Genomic DNA, 24,722 nt, shown 5'->3' on the forward strand with positions numbered 1-24,722 from the left:
TTAAAAAATAAAATTAAAAATCGCATAGGGTTAAGTACAATTTACGTGTTTGTATGGTATCTCTAACCGAATGTACACACAGTGTATGTTTCCCTCTGCTTTAGGAATTTCAAAAATTCCACTTTATATCTTCTAAGGAACTGAGACACTTTCTGTGAAGCATTTAGTTGATTGAGGCTGGAAGTATTCCTGAGACTTGTCAATCGGAGCAGAATCCTTTCTCTGACTTTGTATGAAACCCCATACTTCATCTAATAACGCAATGTTTAGACATGTCAGCGCGAAGTGATGCACTTGGCGTTTCCTTTTCTGCGCAATCAGCAGGCGCAGCATCCTCCCATGCTTGTATAGTGCAATATAAGTCGAGACAAATTCTCATCGTGCAACAAAATAAACCATGTGACTTCATTTCTTCATCTCCTGTGTTGAAACAAGCACAAAGGAAGGCACTCCACATTGCTACTCCCGAGTTTCACCGAGTAGATACGTATGACATCAGGATTGCCTTCAGTCAGAAATCTTGAAGTGCAGCTTTGCTGGGTGGGTCTCTGAAGAATTTGAAGGAGTTCTGTAGCTGGGGCGTGTTTACCTTTGTCAAAGGAGTGAGCGTAATGCCTCTTCCCTGGTAATGTGCTCATGTTCTCTTTGACTGCAACATCAGAAAGGTAGGAATTTCTTTTTCATTTTTTTTTTTTCCTGTTCTGGTTTCTCTTTTTTTGTTTTCCTCTCCCTACGTCAGATGTAGTCTGACTTGTTAGCATGTGCTTGTCTCTAACATTGTCTGTTTTATATAGGAAAATTAGAGTAACTTCTATGGTAGTCTTCAGATAGAGTGAAACAGGTGTTAATGAGGCTTTATATGTTGCCACTAAGTATTCCAACCTATGAGACCTGCTTTTTAATTTAGAGAACACTAATACAGGTTACAGTAGTAGTTTTGCTTTTCTTCTTTTATTAAGTGCTTGTAAGAGCACTTCTTTCTGGACTGGAAGGGAGGCACATTTATTAACAGGAAAAATAATGTTAACTAACGATGTAAATGTGATTGCATAACAAAACCTTGAATTTAAGTTGCTTGAAAAAGCTAGTTCTACTTTTGTTTTGTAAAATGCTAAGAAAAAAAATGTTCTGTAAGAAATTCAGTTTAACAGAGTACTTAATAAGACTTACCTGTTGAAGATCGGAAGAAGCTAGTTCTATAAATAATAAATTTCAACAAGCTGCCAGAAAGAGTTCTTTCATGGTAATGCTGTAACATTCAGATGGAGGAACCCCGTTCATTTTTTTTCCTCTTACTTTTTGTAACATATACCTATTTTTAGCTAGCTTCCTGGCTTGGGTCAAGTCTTCAGCGGGGATGCCACTGCTGATGAAGAGGCTATGCTGGTACACGTTTACGTGAAGAGTCTCTTTTGCGTTTGTTAGGACGTGAAAAGGATTCCAAACAGTGGCTGAAATAATGAAATACCAGTTACGTTCTGGCTCCTCCTCTAATTGGCTCTGTGGGTGGAGAATGTCTGGGCAGGTGAAACTGCAAAGGCGGGGATATAACCTACAGGAGGAGAACCGGGAACAGGGGAGCAGAACTCCACTTGGTTTAGTTGTTGCTTCAGGGTGGTGCAGGGACCATTCAAGTCGGTGTACAAGCTTGAGCCACTAAGTGCAGTGAGAGCTGAGGACCCTGTTTCAGGAAGCTGCAAATAGGACAGTTTGATTTCAGAGTGCAAATGCACCAGCCCTGTTCCTTTCTGTACCTCCCAAGGGCTGGTTTAAAACCTTGAGTCATCCACTGTGCAGGTGGAGAAGCCAACCACCTTTGCCTCTGCGCCCTCAGGTCCTCTCTCTAGTTCCTTACTAGTCTGCTGTCTTCATGTTTTGAGGTACTGTTGTACTTCTAGTAACGTGCTTATCCTGGCCGCTGTGTGCCCATATGCTGCTCTTCTCTGCCCTTGACCCGTATCTTAAATAAGTGACCAAGAAGGCTCACACCTCTGGTAGAATCTCCATTATATAACTTAGTATTTTAAGTTAGACTTCAGGGCTTTATTTCAAATAAAATTTTGGTAAGCTGCAAAAAAAAAAAATAATCGTTTCTGCATCTTTCCCCAATAGCAATAATTTGAAGAAAAGTGTCATACTTAAAAAGATTTTCCTGTACATTCTGACAAGTGTTACTAACAAGTTCTTGAAGCAAATGGTGTTGTCCCTCTAGGTCTGTTCCAACTTTTTATGAATTAAGCATCTATTAAGAATCTGTGGTTTGGCTAGGGCTTTTTTTTTTTTTAAAAAAAAGAACTATATTTTGACCTCAAAATTATTGCTCAAAGATATTTGAGTTATTTCGTAGCTCTTTATCCAACTCTGTCAATGTTATGGATTTTTAAAGCTGAAAAGCAGACATAGTTTGCACTGTAACTGTACAGTGTGAGAACTGTGTTTCACTCTGAGCTGCCTGCAATCAACTAAAACCAATTTAGTGACTCAAAAATGATTTACCTTTAAGTGGAGAGAGCATGGTAACCTTCACACAGAAAATGAATTATTTGAAACAGGTCTGGTTCTCTTCCCCTCCCCCCGTCCCCCAGAGAACAGAGAAAAATACAAAATCACTTGCCACCTTAATTGAGATTTATTCAAAGAGCTATTTTAGCTTGCTAGAATATAGTAACCAAGTTACGAGGTAATGTGATAGAATAGTAAAAGAAGTAAAATACTCTAATTGCCCTATAACTAGGCACTTAAACTGTTTACAGTTGAGATTTGTACAAGCTGGGGAGTAAATTTGAAGTTAAAGGTCTCACAGCAATCTTAATTCAGCTGTTTTATGTGTGTGGAGTATTTCAGGGTTTCATCATCACAACCCCTAAGTCCAACAGCTCTTTTATTCTGTGCTGCCGCTGGTGGTATGTGTAGGCTTGGCAAGGTGTCGTTCACGCTGTGGCTCGGGTTGCGTGGAATTTAACTGGAATCGTGTTTTCACATTTGGACAAAACAAGATGAGAAAAGACACGACGCAAAGAGATGGTAGTGTCCAATCCACTATCCTTCCTTCAATTCTTTCCCCCACAAACCGTAGTTCAAACCTTTTATGCCAATCAGACGTGAAACACTGCTTGATCAAATGCAAAAAGCAGTGCTAAGGAGCAGGAGCAAGCAATGTCTCCAACTGGCAGATGCCTACAACTAGCAGCTGATGCCTGAATGAATGGTGGTGTGTGGAAGAAAACTGCGGAGGTCAGGGTTGCTCTTACTGCCTTAGAGACTAGTAATTTTTTAGCATAAAAAATGATCAGTGGAGAAGCTCATCTGGTGTCACATCCTGTGATTTCTCAAACTTGCAAGCTGCGAGTATGTCCAGAAGATGTATGAAGCAGCTGTTGTACATTTGAAAGGCTGTATGGCACAATATCAGCTGTCAACACTTGCACGAATACCATTAACAAGTTAGGGTTTGTACATGTGGGGTTTTTTGGATGTTATTAAAACTCACTTTTCTGTAGTATTGGGCCTTTTTTAAAAAGATACCTCTTAGGTAGTGCCTCTGCTGTTCTCAGTAGGAAAAAGGTGGCATAACTGTCAGCAACAAAGCATAGGTCCCATATTTTTTGACCTGTTTCACAGTGGTGAGTGCAGTTGGGATTCTTTAAACACTGTGCTAGCTATTTTTAGCAGAACACGAATCTGCTGCTGAAACTTGTGTGGTAACTGTTGCATATATTGCTTAGTCAAAACCAAAACCTGTGATAGGATGGATCTGATCTTCATTTACTCTTTTAAACCACTTTGGTTTAATGTTGATGGTTAACAGCCCGGAACAGCTTTGCTATCTCGCTTCATATCTGGGAGCCTTGATTTTTTTTTTTTAAATTTTTTTTTTTTCCCCCCAACAGTCACTGCACCAGCTTTACCAGTTCTATCAAATGATGAGAGAAATAGGAGGATTATGTTATTCTTGCTTCTTACTGGTGTCATTCTTTCCCTGTTACGCCCCTGAAGTCACACTGAGTAGTCTAGTAAGATGCTTAGAGAAATTAAGGCGTCTTTCACTTGCATGTTCGTGTTAGTGAACCATTGGGTTTTCTAATTTAGTCAGTAAGTAAGGATAGGAAATCGTCCTGACGCATCCTTCCAACCTGGATATCGCCTTCTCTTAGTTCTGGTTTTGGAAATGCAGTTTTTGCAAGCCAGAGCTTTTGTGTGGAAAACACAATCAAAGCTTTGGCTCTGTTTCTTTTTATTAATTCCCCAGACTGCAGCAGCCAGAAATTCCACTTCAAAGCAGCTCCTGAGTTTGTTTTTCGAAATGTAGCCACATAGCTTTTGTCAAACCAAAATTTGCCCTTTTTGGCTTAACAGCATTAAAAATATGAGGTTTTATTTTTTTTTAATTGAATATATCAAGGATCCAAGGAACAGAGCTTTGAGACAAACTCCACATTGGTACTTCCCAAGTGTGTAGGCTTTTCTTTAATTATAAAGGATGCGGTTCTTGAAGTGATCATTCCTGATTTTCCTGTTTTGTACTAGCCCATTTAAAACTAGATTAGGCTACAGAGGAGAGCCTTCCTTAGCAAGGAGGTGATTAGATTCCTTTATCTGGAGTATTTAATTTTCAAGATGCAGGGGAAATTTCCAGTTTCCTAAAGTATCTTTATTTTATTGTTACACTGACTAGTAGGTCTTTCTAGAGCAAGGGCAACAATTCCAGTTTTGTCAATGAAAATAATACCAGTGGTGCCAGTGTACGGATAGGAAACTGCGAAGCAGCAGGTTTTTTTTCCACCCTGGGTTGGGCTGAATATGGGTCAATCAGCTGTTGTCATTTTTCACTCAACACATCTTGCTGATTGCTTGGTGCTGTTATCAGTTGTAAGGAAGAAAAATCTCTGAGCTCAGCACTCTTAGCAGTAGGAGGTTCAGGCTCGGCAGGCTTTCAAGTTTCTTCTGAGAGCTGGTCCTAAATCAGGACAAGCTGGGCCTTTGCGTCCACTGCCTGTTCTTTGGAAGCAGTGTGCGTGAGGGAAGAATAACAACGTGTGACAGTTTATACAAACTAAAAAGATCAGCTGCCTTTGAAATGCAGCGTCTACAGCCCGATCCCAGCGCTGGAGCTGGTTGCCACCACTCGTGGTTGTAGTGGAACACATGCCTTTGTGTGGTAACGAGCTCCTGACAAAAGTAGGTGTCCTCTAATTTTACACTGATGTACTAGGGAAATGAACCTAGGCCCCAAGGACTGCAGTCATAGCACCTCTCAGAGGTGAAAATTTCTCAGCTGCGTAAAATGAGCCCGTTGCAAAACACACTCCACTCACCCCAGTGATAAAAAACCTGGTTCTTTCGTTTCCCACCGAGATTTCAGGCACTGTGTGAGGAAATGTCCATCTACCTCACCATCACTGCTCACAGGCTCTGGGTGGCAGAAGGGACAGCTGAAAGACTTCTGCTATTCATTAGTCCCTTCCACAAGAGGACCTGTGGTGGATGCCTTCCCTTTCCCTCTCACACTGTGGGCACTTGGAAGAGGTGTCGTCGTTGTAAGATTGCATGGCCAAAGGGTTATTGGCCTTCCTAACCTGTTAGGATTTGGAAAGCTGTCAAAAATCTTTGGGTTAAAACCAAAACTGAACACTATAGGCATCATTTAAAATATATGCAAGTGCTCGAGGTTGGTCTACATGTAATATGTCAGAACAATAGACCTTCTGGGGACAAAACCTTTTTTCCAGAACAAGTAGCATGTAAACAATAATGGGAAAACTTTCTCTCCTATGGCACCGGCAAAGTGCCTTTAACCTGACGTGGTCTGAAAGCAGAGTTTGCTCTCTGGCCATTCAGTCTCTGCCTGGTGAACTGACACAGATGTGGGATGAAGGATTCTGAGAAGTCACTCTGCCACAATTGTCCCAGGCAGCTGGTAGTCGGAGGAGAGGTTAGCAAACAGGAGCTATGGTTTTTCTAACAGGCAAAGCTTGCTAGAGACAAATGACCTGCGTGCTCTTTGTCTCCTTTTCTCCATCCTCTGGCCTCTTTCACAATTTACACATCCATGATTTAGGGCCAGAAAGATTAAAAGTAAATAATTTAGAATGAAGCAGTCAAGTCCTAATGTGGAGAAAGCTGATCACAAGGATTAGCATTTGGGACAGTGGTTGCTGTAGATGTGGTGATTAAACCATAGAGCTGGATTATTTGTATCGGTGATGCTGGGGGAGCATTGAAAGAATCTTTTTGGCAGAGGGGATGGGATAATAGATGGGTTCATCTTTAAAAGTGTAATTGAGTTCCAATACTAATTTTAATCAAGGTTTCTAGGAAGTAGCAAGTGTGTGTTTGTGGAAAAGGAGATGATAAAGCTAGTGCTGAGCTATTCCTGGTTAATTTGCCTTGAGTGGTGCTTCCTGAGGTGGAGACTTCTGTCAGGTGTCAGCTTCCTTTTCATACAGAAGAATGTACAAAGTACTTGTGGGTTTCATGAGACGTTTCTCAGCGAGCTGAAAGGGCCACACCTTGTTTGTAGTACCGGGGAAGAGAACCTTGCTTGTATATGATGTATGTAACAAAATAGTATTTATGGAGTTCCTGTGTGTTTCAGGATCTCCATGATTTAAGGAGGGATAAAACTACTTAATCACACAGTCACAGCTGTCAGCCGTTTGAGACAAGAGGGCAGAAAGAGAAACTGTAAAATGCTCAGGTCTCTGCTGCCCGGGTCTGTTTGGAAGGACTTCACCTTCTGGGTGCTCCAGGCACCTTGTGGTGATAACTGAAGCTGGAGGGAGACTGGAAAACAGCCCAACTACTTAAACAGCTGCTATTATGAAGATGGAAATCTCCAAGATTGCCCAGGAAATGGCCTGACATGCTGCAGGGAAAACATAGGTTGGATGTAGGATGAACATAAAATTTAAGGGTAATGAAACATAAGAATAGGCTGCAGAGATGTGGAATCTCATCAATAGTTTTCTAAGAATTACTTGGGTGACATTGATCAAGGATGGTCTAATCCCCTGCGTGCCAGGCAAGAGCTGGTACAAATACAGGGGGTTACAAAAGAAAGAGTTTCAGAGAACCCACCTTACTGTGAGTCTTTCTGGTGTTTGTGAGGAAGGATTTCTTCTGAAATCTGTGGACTCTGGATCAGACTCCAAATCCCAGAATTCCCTTAAATTTTAAGATTAAGCATGTGCTTATGAACTTAGTTTAGTAGAGATATATTGACTAGTTTAGGCCCTGAAAAGATGGTCGTACAGTAAGGCATCCATGTGTGGAAGGAAAACCTGAATTAGCAAGATCCCAAGAATCCAATATGAAAATATGCACTACTGGGTTTTTCTAGGGTTTAAGTGTTTTGGGTGCATATCCAGTCACAACCCCTCTCGCCATAATCCAACTGTTAGTGCTTTTTCCATTGTGTTATAATAGACTGGCCTATTTTTATTACAGTTTGTGATAGTTTGCAATGCACAGCCTGGTTTAAAAATATAGATATATTAGGAAGCAGAACTGTGTAATGAGTCTTTCCCCTGGTCTTCTAGGGCAGTTTGCAGGTTTTGTCTGACCTAAAACATAATGTTTCAAAGCCCTGCTTCATTATCATGGCGCCTGCTAGCTGTACTTAAGGGTCTGTTAGCAGCCCCATTATAAATCCCTACTTCCAGGAGTTTCAGCAGTAAAAAATTGCTCCAGGCTGAAACTTGGCATATAAAGTCTTAGTGCAGGAACAATTTCGATTTATCCCTCCTTTATTTTTGCGTTACTTATACACAGTCAATCAATTCGGTAGGGTTTTACTGTCCCAATTCGGCATTTAAAAAGATTAAATGGCTGGGTTATTAATATTTCAATAGAGACTACTGTGCTCGGCCAGTAAATTCATTCACAGCGCCTGTTAACCACCTCTGGTTGATGGATACAAGTCGCTGTTTCACAAACCTGTAAGGCTTCAGCTTAGGGCAAACAGCCCGGCGGGGATCACCACGATTGTTCGGTTAGGTGTTGGTTGAAGTGGGCTCCAGAGCCAGCCGTGCCCGAGCCGGGATAGCCGGCGTGAGTGCTCTGTGCGTGGTGTCCTGAGCCAGCACGGCTGGGAGCTCTGTGTGGCTGCAGGCAAAACTAAGTCCTGTGGCCCCTCAGACATGAAGGAACATGGAAGGGCCTGAACTACTGTCTGTCCTCGGCGCGATTTTGATCTTCTCGCTTGATCTTACGCATCGCGGTGACATCTTCCGATGGGACATCTAATGGTGTGAGGAGACTTGGTTGAAGTTCTCCCAGATCAACTGTTTCTTCCTCAGAACTATGGTTCAGTGAAATCAGTTATTTCCTCGTATTGTTTCTGGTTTACAGGAAATTTCATATGGGAAATGTTATATAAATTTATTACTCCTAGAAATTATAGAAAAATTACTGATTTCAGCCTTATGGAAAACATTATAGTAATTTCTATTTTTATTGAAATTCACAGTATTTTTATAGGATATATAATGTGTTTGTACTGTAAAGTCCTTAAAACTAAATGAGGGATAACGGAAATTTCTAAACATGTAATGCAGAATGCAAAGGTTAAAAATGAGACCTTTACAAGAATGAAATGTTTTGGTTTAAGTGAATTTTTGTTTTTTTCCTTCAGGAACTGATTTGAGACACTTTATTCTGATCTAGGATTTGGTCATGGTTAAATCATAGTATTTCCTGCAATTCCCCCCAAGAGCTTGCTGTGCACTGTTGGTTTTTATACTTGGTCCTGTCAACAGGGGTTTGCAAAATCAGGATCAAGGTGTGTATTGCCATTAGCACGTTAACCAGCTGCCTGTCTTCACTGTAGTGGTATTATAATAGCAAAATGTCTTCATTATTACGGAACTGAGTCACCCCATGGACTTTCTCATTTCTTTTCCCCTCTACCACCCGCTTATATTTAAATTACAACGGCAGCCTAGGGAAGATCAATTCTCTTTAGAATCTTTTGTGTATTGCTATGGTAGATAATAAATGATTATTGCAAAAGATTTGACCAGTGGGTGAATGACTGGAATGAGACAGCAGAACACCCCGCTGCAGATTTCAAAGCCCCTGTGTTGGTTAACGCCGGCTCAAAATTTAGCTCTATTATTTTATCTTCTGCTGGATCATACTCCCACCTGCATGCTCTAAACTGAGCGGTTTTCAACTTCCTGCAACTGATTTTTCTTTTTTCTTTTTTTTTTTTTTTTCCCCCCCCCCCTCCTTTCTTTTCCTGAGAAACCTGACTTCACTGGCTAGGTCTGTTTGCTGTTGATTGAGCCTGTGGATGCCCGAGCATCTCTACGGTGTCTGCAGGCTCTCTGTAGGTGCCTCCTGTTGGACCCACAATACCAGTGCAACCCATGCAGGCCAGGACAGCTTGTTCTTGTAGGACCTGAGCTTCATCTGCTGCTTGTATCTTCTCTTTAGGAAACATCCTGCCAGCTGGGAACCACTGTTGTACACAACAAGGTTCAATGTGTTTTATTTCGTGCATTAATATGTCAGGAATAATTTTTAATTATCTCTTTATTTGCTCAGTATGGCGCACATATTAAAGACGCTCAACAGCTGGTTCTGGTGGGAGAATATCTGGATGCCTATCAATGTCACATGGGCACATTTTGTAGACCGGGATGGACTTGTCTTTCCAAAACCACATCAGTTATACGCCACAATACCGTATGCTTTTGTATTGCTGATTATCCGATTCTTCAGTGAAAGGTAAGAAACAGAAACTCAATTTTATGCCAACGTTAATCTTCATTAATGGTAAAAAATTTTGAAAATTAAGATATCTTTAGGTCAATGTTCTTATGTTTTTATGAAAGAGGATTAGTTGGTGGCTTTCTAGAAAGATCTAGTACAGATAATATGGCAGGTAAAAAGTTGGGAAATACTTTCAGTATGAGGAATATGCGGCTGTGGTCCAATCTAGAAAGAAAATATTTCCATCCAGCTCTTCTAGAACAGTGTTTGGATAATTCTAATGATCTCCTTTTCCGGAGAGACAATTAATGCAAAACCATTTGGATTTCCTCTTCCTTTTTCTCCTTTGGTGGAAGGGTAGAGGTGTTTGTCCTCCAAACCAAACCTCTCCTTTTGTTTGGTCCTCCACCAGAACATTTGTGCGAGGCTGATAGGTCCCAGGTGGCTAGCTGTAGCAAAACTAGGCAGACTGGGGGGATCTCAAAGTTTCACGTGAACATTTTATGCAGATCTAGTAAGGCTGATTCTGTTTTTTTCTCACTTTGGCACTGAAAGATGGCTTGCCTCTGCAGCTGGAATCATATGGGACAGGCAGAGGTTGGCTCCATGGAAGAAAGCTGCAAATATATTAAGATTTGCAGTGCTTTGACTCATTTGTGCCTTTTTTTGCTTGACTTTCTTTTTTAGGTTTTCTTCCTTTAAAGAATGTGATTAGTAGGTTGTTATAATTATTTCAGGATAGAATGAGGAAATTTGGAATGTCTTAAGTTGGAGAGACTTAAAACAGAACCAGATAAGATCATTCATGTTAGAGATCAAAAGTAATTTGGATCATATGTTTATAACCATTCACAGTGTCTCCTGAGTAAATGCTTGCCCAACTGTGTCTCACTGCGCTGCTATTGGAAATTGCTCGTGTGAATAATTAGCCCACACATCTGGCCTGCAGTGAATCTGCCCATGAATGAGGAAAACTGACCGCTGCTATGAGTAATAAGGAACCAATTGCTGATATCAGCAGGAGCGAGGGGGCCTTTTTCAGAAAAGCCTGCCCAAGTAGAAGAGCAAAGCGTTTGGCATGCTCTGCAGCAGTTTGTCTGGGAAGTGGAAGAGGAAGAGAAGCCTTTGGTCTCTGGGGGAGTTGCTGTGTGCCACAAGCTAGAGGCCACGAGCCAGACCCGGTGTCTTGGGCAGTGGTAGCCTGGTGGAGCAATGTGCTAAGTGACTATCTGCCACTAAGAGAAGGTGTCCCAGTGGTGATCTTTCAGCTCACACGGAGCATCAGTTCTTGTGTCACTCGCCCTTAACTGCTGCTTACCTCCAATATGCCTCTGAAAAACCCAAGGACACAGAAAAAATCAGGATCTTCCCTTTAGTTTTATAGCATTTCACCACCACAAACTCGAGTCCTTGGGTCTGCTATTTTGCGTAACTGCTAATGCGCCATAGTTCTCTCTTGGGATTAGCTAGAGGGAGGTTCCTTTCTCCCACGGTACGCTGTCATATCCTATGGCAGATTAAATTGCTTCAGATTTATTTTCTTCGTATCCTGGCATGAGGCTAGCTAAGGTCTTGTAACTGTGTTGTATTTTTAAAGTTTTTCATGGTATGTCTTTTCAGATATGTTGCTATACCTCTAGCAAAAGCCTTAGGTATAAAGAATGTAAGACGTGTGAAGCCACAGCCTAATCCTGTTTTAGAGAGTTATTTCCGGGAGTGCTCAAAACATCCATCCCAAGTAAGGATTCTCATTCTTTTAAACTAGTTTTGGTTTTGGAAAATCCCAGATCTTACTGTTTCAATCAGCTATCAGCAATGACATCATGGAATGAGTTCCAGCTGATTGACAGATGACTTAATTTATTTGGGTTTTTGTTGCTGTTCTGCTGACAAGGGTATACGGCATCCAAAACAGAAAATATGTTTAAGATGTTTAATTTTCTGGCATGCCTTTCTAGGTTAGACTGTTAATAATATTTGCAGTGAAGATCAGTGTTCCATCTTTAACTCATTCTGCCTGGAGAAAACATCAGCTGACATCTGTTGTTGGAAAGTGGTATCGTATTTATTGCAAGCAATAATATTGGAACGCTGGCACGGAAGTCTTTTGATCCTTTACGTTGCTGCATACTTAATCCTGGCTTATGTGAGAAAGAAAAGCAATCTTTCTGTTACCTTGCTGTTTGTTCTTAAAATTGAACAAGAAAAAAAAAATAGCCAATGTTTACAGTCTCAAAAAATGGGGCAACTTGATTGTTGATGGGAAACAGGTACTTTGCTGTGAATGCAACCTCAGAAAGTTCACTTACTAAACAATTGCAGTGTTCCTACGCTGTTTTTGAAAAGAAATATGTGCTTTCTATTAATGAGGGATATTGATAATCGCTGATATGTGGAACTTTGCTTTCTGTCCCTAACTCTGCTATTCTCTTACTGTTTCCTTTGCCTGATATCATCAGGAATAGATGTATTCGTGTTCACATATGAGTTCTTCTCTATCTGGGTGAATACCTTGATCTCTCTGTTTCACACCTTCCTTCTCCACAAGTGCAGTTTGAGGATTAGTCTCAGAAAAGAAGCACAGCAATTTTTTTGCTGCTCAGCACATGGGAAGGATTCAGGCTGCCTCCTTTAGGTGTCCAGCTTGGGGACCAGTGTGCCTGAGAAAGCATGCGGAGGCCTGGCTGGCGATTGAGGGCACCGAGGCTCCATTGTCTGTCGAAACAGAGTCATTATTCTTGTGTGACAAGTAGAGAGCTCCCCAGCCAGAAGGATGGGCTGGACACAGAGGCTGTTGGCGCTCCTGTCCTTCCCGGCACCTGAGGTGCCTGTGGTCACATACCAGGGCTTTCCCTGAGGGTAGGTGACTAACTAAACTGGACTCCCCTTGGTGGAGGCAGCCCGGTTGCCACCCAGTATTTGCATACTAGCCTTCCCGGGAAAGAGCTTCCCCAGGGATGAGTCCAAGCCTTCCTCTGCTCCTGCAGCAGCCCCAGGGGAGGTCAGCCCACACCTTCCACACTTCGGGATGGAGGAGAGGGAAGAAGCTACAGGCTGCTGGAGGAGAGGGAGGAAGCCTACAGGGTGCTGCACGTGGGGCACTGAGCATCCAGGAGGGCAAGAGTCACAATGCCTCGTGCGTAGCACATGCTGGCTGCACGGCAGAGCCGCTTCGTCTTCAGAGCTCACGTAAAGCTGACCCACCTGGCTGTGGCACTTGAATGGCTAGACGTGTTTCTAGGCCGTGCTCTGGTCCTAGTTTATTTTTAGGTGTCAAAAGGCAGTCTGGGTTTTGCTCAGTAAGATTAACTGGCTTGCCCTGTACCGCAGAAGTATATTAGATTTGAGAACAGAGCTCAGATCATGTTAATTCCCAGCTCGCCTCTCATCTGTGAGACTCATTTAAATGTAATTTAATAATTATAATTAGGTGAGATATGAGATACAATATCCACATGTGTTGATACGTGGCAGCTCTCCCACCAGCCCAACACCTTGCTTAGCAGTAGAAGTTGCACCTTTGAAACTTATCAGAAGCCACTAGAAAGACAACAGCAAAGTTTGTGGATCTGTACAGTTCATGCCTGCTTTATTTATATAAATTAGTGTCTCAAAAATCCAGGGTTTCTGTGAGTGTCACTCAAAAATTAAACCAGGAAGCCTGCAAGGCAAACCCCCATAGATAGTAAATATTAGTAATTGGACCTTACAACATCAGGAAGCTGATCTGTGAACTGCAGAATGAATGGAAGTGACATTGCTGTGCATCTTGTTGCTAATGCTATTCCATTTTTTGCAGTCAGATATTCAAGGCCTTGCCAAAAAGTGCAACTGTACCGTCCGTATGGTGGAAAAGTGGTTTAGGAGACGGCGAAACCTCGAGATCCCAACAGTGCTTCGGAAATTCCAGGAAGCTTTGTAAGAAAAGACAATGCTTTTGATTAATATGGGTTTTACTGTTTTGAAAAAAAAAATGATTGAGGTCCTTGGGTGCCTTTTAAGGGGGACTCATTTCCAGAAAGCTGGGTCTGTGCACACGCAGACAAACTGAAAGGATCTAGTAGCTTTTCTCTAAATGGTGTGACTTTAAATGATTAGGTTAACAGTTTCTCCTGAAAAAAAATCCTAACAATATTTTACAGTTTTCTTCATTGTGAAATGATGGACTTATTTGTAGGCTCCTGTACATAGCACTTGATGGAAAACATGCAGAGAATAGGAAGATGTTTTTCTGTCTGCCGGTAAACATAGGGGAACAAAAATGCTTACTCACTATTGTTTATATATGTACCCATGCTGTCATTTTGGGATGCTATTATGTGTACAGAAGTCAGTTCAAGAGCAGGAATCACGGCATCCTAACTAAATGATAGCTGTCACAGTTTGAACATGGGGTACTGTGCAAAACACGAGCTCAAATACATGGATGACAGTGGGCCATTGAGCAATTTTGAGTGACAATAATGAATATGTAAAAAGTCTCAAAACCTCCTGCATATGATTGAAAACTGGAAAAGTATTCAAGAGTGATTTTTCACAAATGTGTGAGAACTTCCCCATACCGAAACAGTTTGCTGTTTAACTGTTCCACTGCTATGCAAAATCCCATACAAATTGCACATCCCCAAGGGGGCACAGCTTTACTTACATTGCTCATCCCTTTTGGATACTCAAATTAACTGTACCAGTGTAAAACACTTTCCTAACGTCCTGTGTATTTGGCTTTTTACTAGCGTAATTATGTTGGCAAAAATTTACACGATTGTAATATTTATATATTATATATAAACTACTCTTTTTAGTGTAGATTAGCTTAAGAAATGAGGGTTAAAACTGCAAGTACAAGGCTCAAAGTTGAGTACTTTATGAAGATTATTTTCGTTGTGAATCAATATGATAATGATTTGATGATGTCCTCTGTTGGGCATAAATCCAGTTGATAAACACAGATGCTTCTCTCTGAAGCCTAACTGAGTTGAGTAAACTCTGCTGGCAAACTGACATCACTGGTTTATTTCTGCCGTTGTTTTGTGGATCAGTTAACTTTGTTTTACAAGCGACAGTAAGATTTCCTGCTCTTGATAAGGCCTGCCTGCCATGGATGCGTATCTCTAGTAATACACAGCCAAAGACTGAAATTAAAACTTACTTGGCAGCTTGAGTGAGAATGAAGGAAACAGGTTTCTCTTGTGCAATTTTGTGAACCTTACTCTGCTCTTTGTCAGTGAATTTAATTGGATACAAGTCTCAAGGCAACAAATGAGGAACAGAGTTATTCCATGCTAGTAGTCAGTGTTATGAAATTTTTGAAAGCCTGCAATCTCCAGGATCATTTTTCTGAATCACAAGGAAAAATCTGATGAGCCAGATCTAAACCATACTTAAGCTATTAGTGCTCCCAGTTAAGCAACACTGGGGTTTGGAAAGCCCTTTGCATGCAACCTTCCCTGCCTTAAAAGACTTACCAGCCTTTAACTTCACCTACTAAATTCTGTTTTGTTAGACTCAGTTCAAGAGAAAAAATTCCTGACGTTAAATCAGAAAATCCTTTTGCATAGCTGTTGTTCAGTCCTCTCCCTGGTGGCCAGGTTCAGAGCTTAAAAAGACACTTGGGTAAAATTTGGTGAATTTGGATGAGTTTTACTTCAGATTTTGTTCACCAGATTCATAAAGAAGCTTGGCTAAATGCAAAATGAGGTAGTGCTCTGGCAGTCTTGCACGTATAATGAGTTCATCTGAAGCACTGTGTGTGTTTGCTGCCAAGCGTGTTCAATATATATTTGCAGGGCTGGGGACTAATGGCACGGTCTTGTTAGGTGCTCTGTGCTTTGGATCTGATTCAGAAAAACCACTTATGCTTTAGAATCGACCCAGAATCGGTCCTGCTATATCCACTGGACTACTCACACCTCCCTCGCTTGAAATAGAGGCATGAGAGCATAATCAGGCCCGTGTAAAGTCTGTGTCATGCCATGGTGGTGTTTTTCCTAGCATCTCTTGGTTAACTCTGAGCCAGCTATTACTTGTAGGTTCCTCTATCCCCTTGCATTTGCTCTCCTAATTCCCACCATGTGCCTTTTTGAATTTTTCTGTCTGCTCAGTGGGTGCTCTGAAGTGTCAAATCACCTGAGGGAAGATGCTTTAAAGCTGAAAAGTAAAACAATTGTTTATTACCACTGTATCAAGTGGCAATTTTATAACTGTTTTCTTGACTTCTTCTGCAGGTGTGAGACATACTATCTTGTCTAGTCTCCGCCATTCCCCGTCCTCATCTTTTGTTTGTTTGTTTTTCTTGTAAAATGCTGGCTCAGGCTTGGAACATCTCATTCTTTCACCTGGGATATCAGCCTCCAGGTAATGTAGGGCTCAGAGAGGAGGGGCTGCTTTTACCAAACAGGTTCTTATCATCTTCTTTCATGTTGCACTTCATTAATGTTTGCCAAAGACCACAATCTCATTTTCGTACCTCTCAATCCATTAGTGCAATGTTCTTCTTGAGGTGCTCTCTCCTCCTTTTTAGCAAATTTAGGTTTTCTGGGAGACTACTTGCTGCTCTCCTTGGGGATATCTCTTAGAGTCACAGAATGGTTTGGGCTGGTAGGGACCTTTCAAAGCCATCTAGTCCAACCCCCTGCAGCGAGCAGGGACATCTCTAGCCAGATCAGGTTGCTCAGAGCCCCGTCCAACCTGACCTTGGATGTTTCCAGGGATGAGGCTTCCACCACCTCCCTGGGCCGCCTGTGCCAGAGTTTCACCACCCTCAGTGTAAAAAATTCCTTCTATCTAGTCTGAATCTACCCTCTTTTAGGTTAAAACTGCTACTCCTTGTCCTATCACAACAGGCCTGCTGAAAAGATTGCCCCTTTCTTATAGGCCCCCTTTAAGTACTGGAAGGCCACAATGAGGAGCCTTTTCTTCTCCAGGCTGAACAACCAAACTCTCAGCCTGTCCTTATAGGAGAGGTATTCCAGCCCCCTGATTTTGTGGCCCTCTCTTGTTCTATAAAATGTTCTCACCGGGTCCGGGGCCACGTGCCTGTCCCTGTGATGACAACCTTTCTTAGCGTCTGAAGTCCCACAGTGTTTTCCTGCTGATCTCGAAGAGCTGCTTTTGGAAAGGTCAGGCATGTTCCTGCCAAGGGGAAGAGTGGAAAGGAAGAAGTTTTCCATCACCTGTAGAGGTGGGAGTGGGAACACTCTGGCTGAGTCTCCAGCCACACCCAGTCCCAGGGACAATAGCTCCTACGCAGGCTCCCCAGTTGTTACCACACTGATTGCTGGCTCCAAATCACAACATCCTGCTCTGACATATACAAGCAACAACATCGTTTGCAAAGATATGCAAGAACTTTTTTCCCTTTGCTGACTTAACAGATCAGTGGTGAAAACCTGAAAGTTTTCTCTGCCTTGATGGATGTCCATTTAAGCCACAAGAAGCTTAAATCAGGCTAAATGCTGGCACACCTAGTCAAAGATTGAGTTAATTCAGACCTCTGTAGTAAGACATAAACTAATCCAGTAGTTGTTAAAGTTTCACAGGGCTCCCTGATTTTCAACAATCAGTGTTAAGAGACATCAAAAGAAATTAACCCAGCAATCAAAACAAGTCACTGTTGGTGCTCGCAGTGTTCACAGTGTTTGATCAGACTGGAAAGTATGTGCCACGTGGCTGAAAGACCTTCTGGAGTCAGGGAACTGTGAGATGTTCTTAATCCAGTGTGAATATTCTAGAGGGATTGATACAGTGAGAAAAGCTGGTGTTGTCAAACATTAATTTTTAGGGAATTCATTACATTTGCTGTGACTGTTCTCTTGGTCAGCTCATGCCTGGCTGGAAAATTACTGCTGTAATCACAACCAAGATATCTGTATTGTGATAATGTGAAATAGTTTGCCTCTTTAGCAATTAATCAAAGCTTAATTATTTAAATATGAATAATTCAGATATAGTTAATGTGTGACAACCCATAATGTAGGCTATGAGGGCATGTTTATGTGAAGATCATCTGTGATATACAACGATTTGCAGTAATTCTGGCTCAGGACAATATCTATAAAACCCCATAATGCTTTGTTCTTATTTTTTCATTTTAATTTTGCAGTTGGCGATTTTCATTCTATCTTGTATCCTCCGTTGCTGGACTTATCTTTCTGTATGATGTAAGTTATTTTTTGAAGAATTGATAATCTTATTATATTTTTAACAAAATAAGGACTGATTTCTAGATCTTCTTAAAGCCTGTTGAAAGACTCACTAGTTTTGGCAGTTCTGTGGGTTCAGATCTTTGATGTATGTAATCTAGATGATAAGCTGCAATATGCACTGAGGTTTTGCTTAATTTTTAAATTATCTTTTGAACTTCTGTGATAAAGTAATTTATGAGTAATCAATATTTTTAAGGCAAGTTTTAAGAAGTCACAGGGATGGCTTTACAACATGCCTTGTTAACGCCTACAAATGCATCACATGGCCGTGTTTTTCTCAAAGGAGGCCATAAACCTTTTCTGGCAGCACTTTTGGGGGTCACCACAACAGTGTATTTTGCAGCTCTTTCATTGAGGTGTTGCTGCTGAGTCAGAAGTTGGGAATAACAGAGAGAGTGCTGCTTCTAACTATGTGAACCCTGCCTGGGGTGTCATTAATGCTTCTCCTGAGCAGCAGAACAGTTCTCAGCGTGTCTACATTCATCTGGCTCCTCTCACCAAACGCTGTTTATCATCAGGAACCAGTGGTGTGTGTGGCTGGTAAACACAGCAAAACGTAATCACTGTGGCAACATATCTTGAGTAATTGCAGTAATAAAACACACACCCACTGCTTTGGATGATGAAATGATCGACTGGAACGTTTCAGGTGTCCTGAAAAGTAGCCAAAAAGCTGGGACCAATGTAATAAATCTGAGATGTAAGATCCTTTTAGAAATTGGTGGAGGACAGTTATCAAGACTATAGAGCTTCTCAGCCTTCTCCACTTAGAGAAATTTTAAGTATTGAAGATTTTCAGTGAAGACGACTTATTGTTGTTCAGCTAATCGGTCTCTGAATCATCTGTCTTCCCCAGAAACCTTGGTTTTACGACATATGGCAGACGTGGGTTGGCTATCCCTTTCAGGTGAGCTTTTCGATATTGGGCCATTGGCCTGGAGGCATTCCAAGTATTTCTCCATTGAAAAGGGTAATCCACAGAAGCTCTTCTCCCAACAAGCACCACCTAGAGAGGTGTGGAACCAAACCCTTTTACCCTTCTTTGCTACCTCCTGCTGCCTGTTGCCGGACTTCGTGATCTGCATGTGCTGCAGCTCAGCCCTCCAGCCAGACCACTATTATTCCCACCCGCCCCAGGTTACCAGTTGCACGCAGTCGGTGCCATCTGTGTTACGAATTTCAGCGCAGGACCCCTGAGCTCGCACCAGGCCTGGCGACAGCTCGAGGCAGAAGATGGTGCCGAGCAGCTCGAGTGCCGTGTGCCTGTTGGGCCCTGTTGCTTAGTCGTGCACGTGGAGCGAGGGCTGCACTGATTTGGTTTGGCATAACGTGAATCCCTGCTCTGGGGATCTCTGCTCCATACTCTGGTTGTTCCCAAGGGTCATGAGGCTCTCCTTTCTTCCTAAAATATTTACTAACAGTCTCGTAACACATGACTCCAAGCAAACTGCCTTCTTTCCCACCTGCCAGAGGTTCTTATGCGCCCTCTGCTCCTGTTTTTATAAATCTGTGACCCACCACACTGCCGCCTTATTCCTGTTGTAGTCAGGGGCCAAGAATAAAAAGAATCCAGCTGAGTTTTCCCAGCTTCTCTTACTTGTGCGACCTGATAGCCAAGCCTACTTTCTGACACCTGGGAAACATATGGATGCCAAGCTCAGCATCTAGCCCTAAGCAGATGCACAGGATTTTAGCATAAATAGCTGACACTTTAGTCATGGGATGTGTGAATGTTTAAAATGTTAATTGTTCACCAAAATGAAGGGCTTAATTTAATTTGCAGTTTGTAATTAGATGCAGAAGCGCTCTGCCTGTAGCGCTCTGACAAAAACATACCAAAAACGCACGCTGAAATTCAGAGGTGGGGAAGGAACTGCAGAAACTGAGTTTGGTCTGAGTAAAGGTTAAAATATTTGGCTCCCAGAACATCCTTCTTAATGAAGCCCAGAAGAGGGATTTAGTTTAGTTTAATTTTTTAAGCAAGACTCAGCAGAGGAGCAAAAGAAGTGAGGAAGGGAAAAAAGAAGTCATTTCACTTGGCATTTGCTTTTTGATATTCTCAGACCTAACTGTGTTTTTCTTCATTACAGACGCTGCTGCCATCCCAGTACTGGTACTACATGGCTGAGATTAGTTTCTACTGGTCTCTCTTGTTTACACTTGGGGTTGACACCAAAAGGAAGGCAAGTGGTCATGCTTGTTTGTAGCTAGCACCTCTGTTTCTGTGAGGGAGGGGGGAAAGTGTTTCTATAAAGCACTGTCCTGACACTGGATTTGCTGCAGCCACATGAGGGCAGCATCGGTCTGTCCCTGGCGCACCTGCACACATCCACGCTCTCCTGGCTGCCAGGGCGTCTCTCTGGGCGCGACAGGTTTTGCTTGTCACTTCATCCGCACGGCCACCCTCACGGGCTGTACTTGCTTGGCTCTACCTCGCTGCTTCTCTCCTTCACAGGATTTTCTGGCTCATGTCGTTCATCACTTGGCAGCCATCGGGTTGATGAGCGGCTCTTGGTGTGGCAATTACGTGCGTCTTGGGACGCTGGTGATGTTTGTGCACGATACTGCAGATTTCTGGCTCGAGGTAACCCTGCCCTGCATCTTGTTTGTTTGTTTGGGGGGTTTTGGTTTTTTTTTTTTCGTTGCTGCCCACGTTGTGTTCAATGATATTTTAATCTTTTTGCCCCAAGTTTCGTATGATCCCTTCCTATCCCCACAGAGGCATGGCTTCATAGGGTCATAGACTGTAAGATAAAAAAGAGCTTCTACATAATTTACACTGATAATCTGTTACAGAATCAATTATGAGAAAAGAGCAGAAGTTCTTCAGTACAGAACAGGGTCTGGAAATACAGTTGCCTCCCTGGGTTATTGTTGTTTCACTGTTAAAATTAGGACAAGTTGGCCAGCCTGTGAACAGCTTGTCATGGCACCAATTCTCAAGCAAATTTAGCAGCCAAAATTTTGGCTACTTCTCCAAACTGGCTTAATTTTGTCAGTGTTCACACCCCTGTGTCGACCCAAGGGGTACATTTACGTTATACATTTCTGGCTAGGGACACTCGAGCTGTGCCTGAACAAGGTATCACAGGTAGCTACTGGCAGAAGAAAAGTTTCTTCCCCTGGACTGAAGGGGAAGTCCCTTCCCTGAGCTAAATACCAAGAGTTTAAGAACTCTTAAGTTTAGAAATGTTTAAGATTAGGAAGTGTCCTGTTCTGCGCACAGCACTGTGGTTGTAGAGACTTGCTGCTGGGTTTTTTTTGGAAGACAAAGGCACACACTGTGTTTCTTTCTATAGAGTTATCCTGAGTTTATAACACCAAGATTGAGAGCGTAGTTTCATCACCTCTTTTGGTGGCAGTGCCAGTGTAAGCAGCCCTTGTAGGCTGTTGTCTGCTCCTGATACTCTGTCCATTGTATTGCAACAACTAATTACAGGGTCGTGCAGTGGATTGGTCCAGATTAAACGTGCACGTACAGGTTTTTGCTGGGTTACTTTTAATCCTGAACTGCTTTGTGGTCTGATTAACTGTGTGGCCTTACAAACAGTTGAGCTGACAACCGGTTGGACAGCACTCCGATGGGAACTGAAGTTAGGTACCACGATAACTTGATTCAGCTCTGCCACTCAAAAAAAAAAAAAAAAGTTCCTCAAACTGCTGCTTAAAACTGAGGCTTGGCACCTGAATTTCTGCTCACGCTTGAGGGCAGCTGTTCTGTTCCACAGTGCCCAGGGTGATTCCTAAACACAACATGGAGGGTTGTGCAGTTCAGCTAGGGGAGAGGCAGCAGTTACACTCTTTATTAGCAGGATCGAGACCAAGGCTATGGTCTCCAGCTCTTAAAAAGGAGAAAACAGCAGCTGAATTGGGCACAGAGAAGGGTCAGCCGCATGCGTGCACCAGAATGCCTGTGCATAAGGGGTCACCGCCGCTCCTGAGCGCGCAGATGTGGCCAGCAGCTTCTCTTTGATTCAGCCCGCTTTGAATCTGGTACAGGAATGAAGGATTACCTCTGTTTTCAAGAACACTTTGTGTTTTCATGACAGTTTTATATTCTGATTGGAGAGCTGTTCTTTAGGCTTTGATACAGATTCCTGTCCTTTAAGATGAAAGCAGAAATATAAACAAAGGATCTGTTTTGATACTGCTTTATTAGGTATCAGTAAAATGATTGCTTTACATGTCAAACAGGGAGGAAATTTTCTTCCTGCTTAGGTGGAAGATAAGTGTTTACGAAAATGCATAAAGGGACTTATTTCAGAGAATATTTGTAATATATTTGATGGTTTTTATTCAATGCAGGCAGCCAAAATGTTTAATTACGCTCGCTGGGAGAAAACGTGCAATATGCTCTTTATCATCTTTGCTATCGTATTCTTCATCACGAGAATCATCCTGTTCCCCTTCTGGTAAGCAACATGTAATGCGGTCACAGGCTTTTATTTCATTCCCGTTTCCATCGAGAGGTCAGTAGTGGTTGTGATGGGACAAGGAATGGATTGCAATGTAAAGAGCAGAAGCAGAACTTTCATTATTGTCAGCTCTTCTTACTGGCTTTCAGTAGCCAACAAAAGCTGTCATTGTCTTTAAAAATGTAATTTAAGTAAAAATAGTTTTTAAATGAGCCTTTTGAAAATATAATATTTTACATATTATTTAACTTATTATTGTAAATTGTGGTTATGTGCTATGAGCTCCTGCATTTTCAAGGAGATTGAGCTGCTTAACTAGGAGAAATGATTTTCCCTTTCATTCTGTTCATCCTGTTGTAGCTCTAAAGTCAGAGTACAGTGTAATTCCTATATAATTGTCATCAACTTTTTGTAGAGCTTTCTTTTTGCTACCTAGTTCTTGGGTAGTGCCTCACCTCACTCGCTCACATGAGGAGCATTCAGAAAGGTTAAGGTGAACCAATTAATTTGTGAAGTGAGTGCAAATAAATCATAATTTGCTAAATACTTGCATGACTTTGTAGTGCTATGATTTAATCTGTATCCACACGGGTGCTTAGTGTATTTAATGCTTAGCACGTTAGCTTTTAGAAAGCATTCAATGTGTTTCACATTCATGATTTCGTTGACTTGCTCCAGTTTGCCTTCATGCCTCTCCCTGCATGCAGACAAACCCTTAGAGGCTCAAGCTGGTTAAATTAATAGTTCTGAACACTGATTAACAGAAGGTTTTAATTTCCTGTGGTATTTTCTTTCCGAAATGCTGATGTCTTTTACTTTATTGTTATTTTTTGATTAACTATGCAAGTGATCTCCAATCGTTTTGCTTCACTGAGTTTCTTATTCTTGAGTTCTTGAGCTTAGAAGCAAAACATGGTGAGATTAAAGGGACTCAAAAAGCCCCAAATAATACAGAAGTAGTGAAGTCTGAAGATGGACAAAACATATGTTAATTAACAAAAAGCCCTGTTGCAAAGCCTGTAGGATTTTCTCTGAAGTGTGGATTTCAGATTAGAAAGAATTTGCATTTAAAAAAAATGGCATAGATGAACTCTAAGTTGCATAGTATCTAGACCACACAGAGCTCGAGATTTTAAAAAATGGGATTTTTTTTCTAACCTTATTTAGGTTACTTTCATGCAAGACTCAAATTTCTCGTGTTCTGAAGTCTGTATTTCAATAGAGATGCATAATCTAGTTAAGACAGGGCTTATTAATTAATCTGTGATCTTTGCAGAGCTTCTTAATATTTTGTGGAAATAATTAATCAGTTTGGAATGTGGAATTAGAAATAGTTGTAAATAGCACAGAGAAGAAATCTCACACCATAACAGTGACCTTTATTTTTTAGGATTCTTCGTGCCACATTGTACCAGCCGACATACTACTCCACGACTCCTGTCATAGCATATTTTTTATTCAATGGGCAGCTGTTGATCCTTCAAGGCTTGCATTTATATTGGGGTTACTTAATTTTCAGGATTTTGAGAAGGTTCATTTTCTTAAAGGTAAGCAATTTTGCTTCTGCAGAAAGATGTGTGAAGTATCAAACAGATGCTAGTACCTCCAATAGATTTACTTGGAATTTCTTGTTGTTTTCTTGAACTTTCATGTCAGCATTTTTGATAGGGACCTACGAAGTACAGAGATGTTCAAATGTGCTTTCTACCTCTCTTTGTCACATATGAGGCCATAAATCAGAATATCAAAACTTCAGCTAGAACCTTTTTTAGCCTGTATCTGATGTTTTGCTCTCATAGTAAATGAGAAATGAGCCCTCGCCAAAACTGAAGCCCTAAGATGGTGCAGAACTCTCTTGAGAAATTCCTGTGTTGTGAGTGAAAGCGATCTTTTCTCACTGGACTTTGTAGGAGCACACCAAAAAAGGAGAGGAGAGGTGAGAGATGAGATCTTTAAACACTGCAGAAAATTCGTAGTCAAAGTTCTTCAGGTTTGTCTGAATTTGAGGTCAGCTATACTTGAACACTGGCTTTAGATTAAGAAAACCATATGAAGCTGATCTGGTGTTGTATTATGACACAATGAGATTCTGTCATATTCAACTGGAGAGAGAAACAGTGCAAGTCTGGTGCTTCCATAATCTGCTCTTACCTTGTAGAGAAAACTCATGTGGGAAAAAGCTATAAAGGAAACTTTGCTGCCATTTAAGTCTTGTTTGATTGCCTGAAGTAGTAACATTTTCACAAGGTCTCTTGTCGTGAAGCGTGCAGTGTGGTGCACTGTAGATAAAGCATTTAGCAAAAAGTATTTTAAAAAGGACTTTGGAGAATGTCTGTGAAGATTTGGCATAAGCATTGATGGGTGTATTTTGCTGGTTAAGACGAAACAT

General features: G+C 41.7%; 1 protein-coding gene across 1 annotated transcript in view; it reads left to right on the forward strand.

The window, feature by feature from the left end:
• Nucleotides 1–636: 636 nt before the first annotated feature.
• Nucleotides 637–24,722, forward strand: part of CERS3 (ceramide synthase 3) — a 39,457-nt gene continuing 15,371 nt past the window's right edge. Inside the window, exons 1-10 of the mRNA XM_009957592.2 lie at nt 637–665; nt 9,547–9,729; nt 11,335–11,452; nt 13,514–13,632; nt 17,816–17,873; nt 18,775–18,825; nt 20,009–20,101; nt 20,374–20,502; nt 22,224–22,330; nt 23,724–23,880. Of these exons, the coding sequence (XP_009955894.1) occupies nt 637–665; nt 9,547–9,729; nt 11,335–11,452; nt 13,514–13,632; nt 17,816–17,873; nt 18,775–18,825; nt 20,009–20,101; nt 20,374–20,502; nt 22,224–22,330; nt 23,724–23,880 (1,044 nt within the window). The remainder of the gene's footprint in view (nt 666–9,546; nt 9,730–11,334; nt 11,453–13,513; nt 13,633–17,815; nt 17,874–18,774; nt 18,826–20,008; nt 20,102–20,373; nt 20,503–22,223; nt 22,331–23,723; nt 23,881–24,722) is intronic.

The sequence above is a fragment of the Leptosomus discolor genome, chromosome 11 (assembly GCF_034619465.1).
Source record: "Leptosomus discolor isolate bLepDis1 chromosome 11, bLepDis1.hap2, whole genome shotgun sequence".
NCBI lineage: Eukaryota > Metazoa > Chordata > Aves > Leptosomiformes > Leptosomidae > Leptosomus > Leptosomus discolor.